Below are 12,204 nucleotides of genomic sequence, written 5' to 3'. Positions count from 1 at the left end.
TTTTTTTTTTTTTTTTTTTTTTTTTACCAAATTTAGAACAATATAATTCATTTAAATAATTTCACTTTTAATTACTGTATTAATGTGCAAGCATTTCCCTGAAATTGTCGAATGACCGGAAAGCTGTAATATTCGATGGTGAGCGTTTGCAGTGAGTGGGCGCGTGAACGTTATAAAAGATATCAATAAAATATAACAATTTTTTTCCCTCGATATTTACTTCTTTTGTAAACAGTGGTTTGTTTTTAATTTAAACATTTCTCCAATTACAGAAGATGAAATGTGCATGGTGATGAACTTCACAAAACAATTAAAACGGGGGGGGGGGGGTTATCACTAAAACTTATTATTCTCAATAATACTCAAGAAAAAAACCAATGCCAAGTTTACTTGAATATATTCAATCTGTTTCTTTGTGTATTAAGTATTAGTCGCGGTCATTTCCTGTGTATAGGGATTAGCAGAGCAAGAGCAGGAAACGGCATGCCCTAGGGGTTTCACACCTGTCCTAGAGTACCTGTGGTAAATTTCTCTGCATGTGCAAGGCGTTGTCTAGCCATACAACACACCAGTCCCTTCAACGTTTCATTATTTCATTATTTTCAAATGTAACTACAACCATGAAAGTTACGCGAGTCAATATATACTTTTTTTTTACCCTGAGTGTATGTTAAAAGGAAAAAGATCAATCATACTTTTAAAACAAATTAATAGAGTTTAAATGAAATAAAATAGATCAAATCAAATTATGTTTTATTACTTTTTTTTTAAATGCCGACGGGCTTGGTATTTATGTTTCTGTTTAATATATATGTACATGTACATGTGCATGTATTATGCATGTAGAATGTAAAATAATAATAAAAAAAACGTACAGAATGTTACGGCACGTGCAACGTTTTTCCTTTGGTCAGTTTATTGATTTATCGAGTCCATCGATTAAAACAAAATATTCATGATAGAATTTCAATGAAATGAATTGCTTCTGGATTATTTTTTTTCCAGTTTCAATATGTCGTTTCTGTGAACAGATAATATACTGTAGCCGATTTATCAGTTTATTGTCCAGTTGTGGACTTTGACTAATTCTACGATCAAGTTTCTGAAAAACACCGAAATAGTGACAGCCACAGACACTATTTAAGGTCTTCCGTTTAAATAGCACGATTAAAGACAAAAATATCTACCGAAACAAGATCATCGTCGCAAGCCACGGGTTTTGTGTCCATTCTATTTCCACAAACCCGTGGCTGCCTCCTACCAAATTCTCTCGTTCTCGCGACTGAATCATTGAATATTTATTAAGTGACGCCAGGTTTACCCTGACCAATGAAATCACTCTGTAGCAATTTTTGGTACGCTTAAATGGCGGCGCCCATAATGAAATCATGTTTGCTATGCGTGGCAGATTTATTGAAAAAAAATACGATAGATCCTGAAGAACAGATGTGAGTAACGTATATTCTAAAATACTTACAAGGTTTTACATTAAAATACAGGGTTTCGAATGTAGACGTTGTGTGAGAACGCTGAATAGCGTTACTCGTTAAGAAAGGAAATTCGAACTGAAGTTGATGTACAGTTCGTGGTTATGGTTACATCCAAATACAAGATAGACTGATCATTTTCATTGGTTCTGACTTGAAGCGTCAGATGTTATTCCATTGGTTGAATGTATGTTATTAATATTCATGAGAACGAGAGAAATTTGAAGGAGGCAGCCACGGGTTTGTGGAAATAGAATGGACACAAAACTCGTGGCTTGCGACGATGAAACAAGATATAATAACATATTTTGGTGACATGTGGTAGGTACATGTATATGATATTTTAGGCCCGATATCCAAGAGGGGTCCAGTGTTAACAAATGGAAGTGACTTACCTTCTCTATTTCATAATACCGCGGGTATGATTTTTTAATAAAACGTAAATTCTACGTTATTTTTATGGATTTTTCATATGGAATACATTGTAAATGTGTACTAGAAGATTAATTTATGGAAAAAGACGAATAAAAATATTCTTGGACCCCGGGGTGTATATATAGGGGGGGGGGGGGTCCTGTCCACAAGCACCTGTGCAGCATTCAAGCTTAAAAGACCATTCAAACAATACAAATCAGGAACAGGGCAAATCTTTTGAAATCAGAGGTAGAATCAAGTGCCATGGATCTGTCATGTTGTAAATTTTGAACTTACCGGTTGTCAGTATTTACTGCCACCCAGTAAATTCAAAATTTGTAGCATGAGAGATCCTTTTCATGCTAGCACTTACCCCGAAACGAGACCTTATACGGTCTCATTCAAAGGACCAATCTCCACGTTTTACTACTTATCCAAACTGGGCATAAAACATTCTCGATGATTTTTTTAATCATTATGTTGAACCTAACAAATTATTCCGACTCGCTGTATGATCTGAAAAAACATGGCTGAACTTATCCATTCAGAAACTCACAGACTGGGATTGCTTTTAACCAGTGTGTGTTATGGCCTTGATGCAAGGTCATTTGGTCGAGTCAAGGTCACTGACAGAGAAACTGTAATTTCGCTACCGTATTTGTACTAGTGAAACATTGCTGGTATCATGCAGAGTGTGACATGGCCTTGACTCAAGTTCAAGGTCACTAAGGATAAGATGTTTTGACTGTATGTATGGACTAAAAGAACATGACGTGTCACTGTGAACTTTTCAAGTCGGTAACACACAGATTGGGTTTTATGACAAGAGTGTGTCATGGTTTGACGTAAGACATTTGGAATGTTCAAGGTCACTTACATTCCTTTACAGTTTTTCCTAGCGAAATATTGTAAGTTGCTTCCCCTTACAAGATTGCTTACATGTATAACTTTAGAATGTGGCATGACCTTGACTCAAGGTCACTTCTTCCTTCCGCAGCTCCAACGGAAGACCTATTCGTTGCTTTGCAACGAGCTCGCTCTAGTTGAAACAACTCTTTCTAAAAATAGACTCATTTTATATTTACTTTCATTGCAGTCGGGATTTTGCCAACCATCTGCGCATCCTCCAGGACAAGTACCGTCAGTTTTGTTGCACGGTACTTTCCCTGCACAGTTTCCACTGCAATTTTCCCTACAATAATACCCAAAGGTACCGTCATCACATTCTGAAATAGAATATAGAATAGATTGAAAGCTCATATGTTTTAATGATATATCATGAGCATCTCAAATAGTTTACAAACATATATACCTTCATTGCACTTCTTTTCATTATGTTTATATCCTGGTTCACAGCGTCCAGAAGGACAGAAACCTGTCACGTGATCACAATTTGCGTTGTACTCACAATGTCCACATGCAAAACTGCAGTTCTTTCCGTAAGATTTACTTTTGCAGGCTGAAAATGTATAGTTAAAAGACCTTCACTCCTACTCCTAATTCAAATCATTTTACCTATGACTAGTTCTGTTCTCGGGGATCGAGGTCATTTAGGATATATTTTAATTTTAAAATGAGGAACAGGACCTTATTAACATATTTCAGTGTACTTGTTCTGTTAATAATTAATCCCTTTAGTATTTTCTGAAGAAGAAACACTAAGTCCTAGCTTAAAAAAAACAATTTATGAAGGTACTTTTCTCTGTCAAACTCAAGAAAGAAAATATGTAACACCTAAAAACTGTGTTTGTTTTTTTTTATCTTTTGTTGATTATTCAATGCGTAGATATGTTATAAAAATACAAGCGATACAATTGACTTTGAACGCAGTCAGTTGGCCAAGTCAGCTTCGAGCAAATGAAGATGATAATTTGGTTGATTGAATATGTGTTATATTGAAGAAAATGGTTTTTATGGGAAAAGAGAATGATTAAGAGAGTCCATTACAATAACAATTTATCTTATATTTCATTACAGCACCACTTAATATGCAGATGTTATAATTCCCAATGTTTATTACGATATCAGAGATACTTTGAATAATGTTTTAGTTTTTTTTTCTAATTCTGATTAAATGTTTTATTTCAATTTTCTAATCAATAGAATTGCAGAAGTCTTGGTGTCAAGTAATGGATAACTTCTGCAAACATGCAAAGAAAATAACAACACTTCATAATATTAAATATTCTCTTTATAACAAGTTTAAAAATATTTTTTCAAAACCTGTACAACTCGTCCAAACACAAAAAGGAACTGATCAACGGGGGTTTATTTTTTATGTAGTACGTCATTTAAAAGCGGTGGAATAAGCCTCCTTAATGAAAAAGTTATTGCCCAGCATTGTTGAGTCATATCTAATCAAGAAAAGTCATTGGTAAACATACTGGTGATAAAATAAACTTGTACAAGTTATTACCATTTATTGTATTTTTTAGAACAAAAAAGAAAAACCTAGAATTTTTCTATGGATTAATTCAGATTTTTTTTTTTCTGCTTTGATAATAATTTATATATATTACTATATTACATATATATATATATATATATATATATATATATATATATATATATATATATATATATATATATATATATATATATATATATATATATATATATACAGCTAAACTTCGAAATCTCGAACACGGATATCTCGAATACCCCGGATATGTCGAAGTAAGGCCGTGGTCCCGACGAAATTTGCTTTATAAATGATTAAAATAAACCCCTCTATGTCGAACACGGTAATGTCGAATACCCCGGTTATCTCGAGGTAAAATTGTGTACCCATTCATTAAAATCACATGCGTTATCTCGAAGTCAGGATAATTTTCCGCTCTGATGATCAAGTCCGTTAGGTAAACTGAATGCTCTATTGATAACACCCACCTGTCTGTCACGCTCGGGTTACCTGTGTTCCTGTGATCAACAGATAATAGCGCGATAATTATACGAAGTGTATGTATTGCTTACCTTGATAGTAATTATGCAAGCCAAAGGTTGTGTGTATTAGTCTAATGCATATGCGTGGATGACACGTTCATTGTTTTGTGGCTTGGGTACGTTTATCTTGATAATTAATCGCAATTTAATGCTATGTGAAATAGGCGCGCATACATAGTTTATGCATGCATATGGAAGTGAAAATTATAAACATCGAAGTAAAACAAAATTCTGTAATTTAATGCAATTAGAATTTATTTTCCCTATATGAGCGTGCAGAAATTACAATCGTCCGTACACCATCATGTGAGCATGTGTCGCAGTAAAAACTTGTGCTGTAGTGCCCTGTGATTCAGTGTTGTTCTGTTGTTAGACAAAAGTGCGTGATTTTTCTTTTGTGTTTGATTTTATTATGGTAAAATAATTTTCTTTTAACTGATTTTACATGTATGAACATGTTTTTCCAATAAAAGAAATGTATATTCTGACAGCGACCGGTTTTAAATTTACAATGCATAGACGATATCCGGTTATGTATACATTGTACATGGGAAACGATGCTAGCGGTTGACTTTCCGCGTTGGATTATACTTCTGTGCATATTATACAAAGCTTTTATTTTGTGAATTATAAAGAGGATGTAAAATTTTTTGATTGCTAAATACATGTACATGTATATTAAAGAAATCTTATACAGAATTTCAAACAAGAAGTATTTCGACATGTTTTTACTATTAAGTACATGTTCACTGCACTAAGTTTATTTGAAGTTCATTTGAATTATAACACTCGATATGTCGAACCCCCGGATATCTCGAAGTTCATCAACGGTCCCGTCAACTTCGAGATAACGAAGTTTAACTGTACAGTGGCTGCAACGTTATTGTTGACAAACCAATCGTGTAGAATCGTTCGTGTACCGTGCGTGATCGTTCATGTAACGTGCGAGATCGTGCGTGTATCAGACTCAATCGTTTGCGGTTTTAATCGTGCGTGATCGAGCGTTAAGAAACGTGTAAATTTCGTTTTGTAAGTTTTTATCGGAATGTTATTTGTTATACAAGCATTTCGCTTGTTTTTTTTTTTTTAATCCAAATAAAACAAATGAAGCGCGATTTACATAATTGAAAGCAGAACGAGCTAATTATCGCTTGGAACTAAGCGATATATTAAGTCGCACAATATTGTGTTCTCGTCAAATAGCTTGATTTTTTGTGATAAACCGTACTTAGATGTGTAAGGATTTTATCTCTGATGTTAATTATGTTTACTGCTAATTATGGTCAAGATATTTTTAAAATCAAAAGATCAAAAATAGATAGTTTTACAAATAAATGAATAAACAATTCTCAATGCTTACATAAATATTTAATCGGCGAATGTACATGTACACGACATGATTGTCGGGGTTTCGTTTATCAGTGTTTATCTTTGGAGCTTACTTTAATTATTTTTTTTAATTTCTGCAAATAAATGATTTGTAAAATAATTGTTATTTTAGAGATTCAGGAATGGAAACATGGACATAACTTATAATATAATTCATTTTCATGCCATTTTTTTTCAAACTTATCCCTTTCCGCATAGTATGAAATCCAATTCAATCAAAACTCACGGTCCACCTTTACATGTATGTACATCTTCTGATAGAAGAGGAAAAATCAGTTTTCTCAAGTCGGAGAATTACGTAAATAATTATTTGTAATCTAAAATAATTAATAAGTCTTACATGTATTTAGTTCCAGAAAAATCCATTTCTTTTTTTTTTTTTTTTTTTCATTTTTCAAGATAATATCAATAATTATTTGAAATCTAAAATAAGTATAAAGCCTTCTTTCGTTTTGAAAATATCCATTCCTAAAGAATTTGAACTATTTTGCGTGAAGAATCGTGCGTTTGCGTTAGCAATCGTGTAAGATCGTGTAACGTGTAGAATCGTGTGCGTGAAGGATCGTTCGTGCAAGATTTTATCGTGCGTTAATCGTGGGGAATCGTTCGTGTAACGTGATCGTTCGTGTAAGTTGTCAACAATAACGTTGCAGCCACTGTATATATATATATATATATATATATATACATATATATATATATATATATATATATATATATATATATATATATATATATATATATATATATATATATATATATATATATATATATATATATATATTTATATATATATATATATAGGTATATGAGGTTGTTTGTGGGCACCGACCTTCTAAACAGGTTTGTGGGATCTCGCATTTCTACATTGCATAGCTATGTCATATTCATGATTTAGGCGTTATATATGGTCATTATATAATATATAATATAATTTTTGAGATAAGATTAAAAATGTTGTATATCATTGTGGGTCATTAAATTCATATATATAGAGCATTGTGGGATAAAGTATATACATCGCACAATGCTCTATATATATGAATATCATGACCCACAATATTATCATATGCTATATATATTATGTGCTGCATTTCACAATATTAGACATAAGAATTAATGTTTGATATAAATATATATGTATATTTACATATGTACAATATGGAATGAATCATTAAGAACAGTTTTGCTGGATTCAATATAAGATTTTAAATATTACTTTTCAAGTATTTTGGGGTCATATTACATAATGACTCACTGCGATATACGATTTATGAGATTCTTAACAAGGTATTTTAGGGATATCCTCTCTCTCTATATATATCCCGCAATTTCTTACATACACAAATATATATAGTGACAAAGTTGATTTATCAAATAATGTCCACCCCACAATGTATTATTTATAATTTATTTATTCATTAAGCATTGTTAGATATTGAACGGCATATTTTATCTATATGCCTACTTATCCCAGATTTTCTTATATACATGTATATAGTGAACCACATTTAAGTATTGAATTCTTATTTTTAAAAGTAAATATACAGATTTAATCACTGCATTGATTCCATAATGTCCAATCTGTAATGTATTTTTATTAATTCAACATATAGGATAGCAGAGTAATATTACAAGATTCTACACTATATTTTTATGCAATCGCCTGTCCCACAATTCGCTATATACATATATATATATATAGTGACCCACAAACAGCTATCATCACTACATTTATAACATAATGACCTTCCATTCGTGAATTATTCATTTAAACAATAAAGAGCTTATCAACCTTATATTATGAGATTTTAAAGACAATATCTTACGTATATGCTTTCATATCCAAAAGTTTGTTATAAATATATCTATATCATGACCCACAAACAGGTATAATCACTATATTTATCCCACAGTTCATATATACATAGATACATGTACCGTGACCCACAAACAGGTATAATCACTATATTTATCCCACAATTCATTATATACATATATACAGTGACCCACAAACAGGTATTATCACTATATTTATCCCCCAATTCATTATATACATATATACAGTGACCCACAAACAGGTATAATCACTATATTTATCCCACAATTCATTATATACATATATACAGTGACACACAAACAGGTATTTTCACTATATTTATCCCACAATTCATTATATACATATATACAGTGACCCACAAACAGGTATAATCACTATATTTATCCCACAATTCATTATATACATATATACAGTGACCCACAATCAGGTACATTCACTACATTTATCCCCCAATTCATTATATACATATATACAGTGACCCACAATCAGGTATAATCACATGCAATATATATATCCCACAATTCGTATATACAATGACCCACAAACAGGTATAATAACTTCATCTATCCCATAAGTCAATCCCTTATCGTAATATATTTACTATTACCATAATCTATTTATTCAACATATAGCTTATCAGCCTAATATTAGTAATTCTCAACAAGATATTTCATCCCCGAGCCTACATATCCCACAGTTTCTATATACGCATAGATAGTGACACAAAATAGGTATAATTACTACCTTAGCCCGGTAATGTCCATCTCATAATATTTTATTTATTTATTCAATATTATGACATTATTAAAAAGATTATTTTATGCATAACACCTACTCATCCAATAATTTCTTACATATACATGCAGTGACCCACAAACTGGTGCATTCATTAGACTGATCCCATAATGTTCATCTTATCGTACTAATATTTTATTCATTTATTCAATATAAAGCTAATAAGCCTTATATTATAACACTCTTGCATGTTACACTTTTTTTTTTGCAATCGCCTACTTTTCAAACAATTCCTCATATACATGTAAATTCGTGTATATAGTGACCCACAAACAGGTATTAGCATGTACTATGCATTGATCCCGTAATGTCCAACTCGAAAGTGTATTAATTATTTATTCATTATGCAACGTTTCATCCGAAATTATTAGATTCTTAACAAGATATTTTATCTAAATGCCTACTTATCCCAGAATTTCTTTTAAACATAATTATTAATTAACCAAAAACAAGTATAATCATCGCGTTGATCCCTTAATGTCCAATCCATTACGTATTTTTTTTTCTTTATTCAATATACAGGTTATCAAATTAATACTATGAGATTTTCACAATATATTTTATGTAATCGCTTGTTTATCCAACAATTCGTAATATACATATATTATAGTTACCCACAAACTGGTATGATTGCTACATTAATCACATAATGTCCATCCCAAAATGTATTATTTATTTATTCAACACTGAGCTTATCAACCTTATATTATGAGATTTTTAACAAAATATCTAATCTATATGTTTCGTATCCAATAATTTTTTTATGCATATTTAAATATAGTGAACCACAGAGTGGCATATAATCACTTTATTTATCCCACAATACATTTATATATACATTTGTACAGTGACCCACAAACAGGTATAGTGACTATAGGTATCCCACAATTCGATATATACATATATACAGTGACCCAGAAACCGGTATAATCACTTCATTCATCCCATAATGTCCATCCCATACCATAATACCATTATAATATGATGATATTTTTATCAATGAAGAGAAAGGTTTAAAGCGTCAAGTGCCTGTGCATTGATCCTAATAATTTACAGGAAGGGGGTGCACCCTGTGAAAATGTCTACATAATGTACAGTAGTTACGAAGATTTTAAAGATTGTATGAATTTTGATGGATATATGTCGACACAACAAACATTAAAAGGCTAATCTAAAACTGCAATATTCCGATTAGTATTATCTGCAGAAAACACTCAACAAAATATATCTGAAAGCAAATATATGTCTAATTTGACAAGAAATTTTACTCCCATTTCACAGAACTTGAATATTATTCAAATAGAATTACTAAAAGTTAAACATCTCATTTAATAAATATTCTTATTATGATCGACCTTCATAATCCACCCATTTCAATTCAATTGACGGAGTATTAACGGAGAATATTTAAGAACCCGGGTTTTTAATTTGCCCGTACAGGTCCGACAGCACCAACCCATTTTACCAACACTCGAATTTTGACAATGGAAGGAAATTTTCAATAAAGAAATGATAAAATTTATACCGAACACATCTATCGTATTTTGTATCATAAACCGACAACGCAAATGGCGTGATATCTTACATGTACATTGTGAACAAAATACAATAAGTTTCATTTTGATAACTGGTCATCATGGTCATTATTTAGGGGATTATTATTGAAGAATGATTCAATTTGATCCTGAGAGAGGATTTTGGGGCGGGTCATGTCTCTTATTGTTTCCTCACAAACCAACCTAATTTGAATATATAATTAATTTTGTACGATATAGGTATCGATACACACAGATTTGAAAAAAAAAATGTTTCGTGATACATGTACGTTGATATTAAAACATATATATCATTTTTCATTCTTGTTCTATAAGTTAGAAAAGAATATCAAAAATTATAAGAGGTTTGGTATAAGTTTAGGAGTAAGGGTTTGAACGGAAACCCGCTGAGAAAATTGCATTTAAAGAGATTCGCTCCTCAGCTTTTGAGCATGTTTTTGGTTCGATCTCTATTTAAAAAAAATCTGCATAATATTTTAGTTCTTACAATAAATTTGAGTCTACAATGCCAATTAAACTATATTCAATTAAAATTCCAAGATTAAATTCCATACCAAAAGCATTAGAAAAATATTCTGACGGAAGTTTTTTTTTTTTTTTTTTTTTTTTTTTTTTTTTTTTTTTTTTAGAAAAAATGATAGATTTTTCTCTTTCGAAGTATTTACACCACTGTTAAGTTTGAATTCCTATTTTTCCATGCAAGTTGCACACAGAGTTATTTTGTGCAATGAAATGTTTTATGTTGGTCCCAAATTATTTATCAAAATATCTGCCATGAATTCTATTATCATCTTGTGACAAATATAGCAAATTTATTGTGAAAGTCCAGAAAAAAAATAGCCTCACTTTATGAAAAAAAAATGACACATTTTTAATATATTTTTTTTTAAACTACATCATAAACCCCCACATTTAATTTTCTTTTCTGAATATATAATATAATTTTAACCATTCTGCTGAAATTCAGCAAAATCTTTATATTCTAAAATGATTGACTGCTTGTTTAATGTTTAACGCCGAGTCGGCAATATTTCAGCGGTGGATAATTCTGTTTATATGATCGGGTTTTGAAAGTTTTGGTTTCTTTGGCGGCCCCCGATGAGCCTACTCTTTTTCGAAATCCAGAGAAAAGATCCTTTACGTGCCAAGGGGGTTGTAATCCTTGACAAGGGGCACCATTTAATGTCCTATCCGACGGACTTAAAAATACGTAAACTGTTAAAAAATAAATTGAGCTATATATATTTCTCATCAAAATTGCTTGAATTACTTACTTCTAAATTTTCCTGTAAAAACCAGTTTCATGCAAATATTCTAAAATTGTATTAACATTTGTAATAAAGTTCTTACATCATTCTCACATTAACTAAAAGTCTCCTTTGAATAGGCGAGAAATCGGAACATTCCAAAGGAATATGATTAATAGTTAGCGGACAGTCACAGGATATACATTCTGGCTCAAACCCTCGTTTTAATATTATAAGTATGCATGTTAATTTTTTGAATGAGCAATACGTATTCTTGAAATAATCACTTCGTCTTGACGTTTAAGGTTGAAGTCAAATGATTTATTAACTTTGTTTTCTATAGCATATTTTAAAATGATTTTATTGCTTGTTATTTTTTTAATGCCAGAAAAATGACATTTTCTGAATGCAGAAAGGTCAAATTATTGACTATGCAAAGTAATTTGAAAATTTTTCGTTGTCATAAATTTTAATGTGTTTATTCTGGATAAAATAAGACTTTATGATTTGTTAGGATAAGAAATATTGAAGGA

At 31.1% G+C, this 12,204-nt stretch overlaps 1 protein-coding gene across 1 annotated transcript in view; it reads right to left on the bottom strand.

Moving 5' to 3' along the window:
• Positions 1 to 12,204, bottom strand: part of LOC133189382 (uncharacterized) — a 433,972-nt gene that overhangs the window by 228,359 nt on the left and 193,409 nt on the right. The window contains exons 15-16 of the mRNA XM_061324761.1: positions 3,214 to 3,360; positions 2,987 to 3,127 (exon numbers count right to left, since the gene is read on the bottom strand). Coding sequence (XP_061180745.1) covers positions 2,987 to 3,127; positions 3,214 to 3,360 — 288 coding nt within the window. The remainder of the gene's footprint in view (positions 1 to 2,986; positions 3,128 to 3,213; positions 3,361 to 12,204) is intronic.

Source organism: Saccostrea echinata, unplaced genomic scaffold (assembly GCF_033153115.1).
Source record: "Saccostrea echinata isolate AGI-Se365-2 ecotype Australia unplaced genomic scaffold, CSIRO_AGI_Sech_v1 ptg000018l, whole genome shotgun sequence".
In the NCBI taxonomy this organism is placed as follows: Eukaryota; Metazoa; Mollusca; class Bivalvia; order Ostreida; family Ostreidae; genus Saccostrea; species Saccostrea echinata.
The sequence above is the reverse complement of the archived record's forward strand: the minus strand, read 5'-3'. Positions and strand labels throughout refer to the sequence as shown.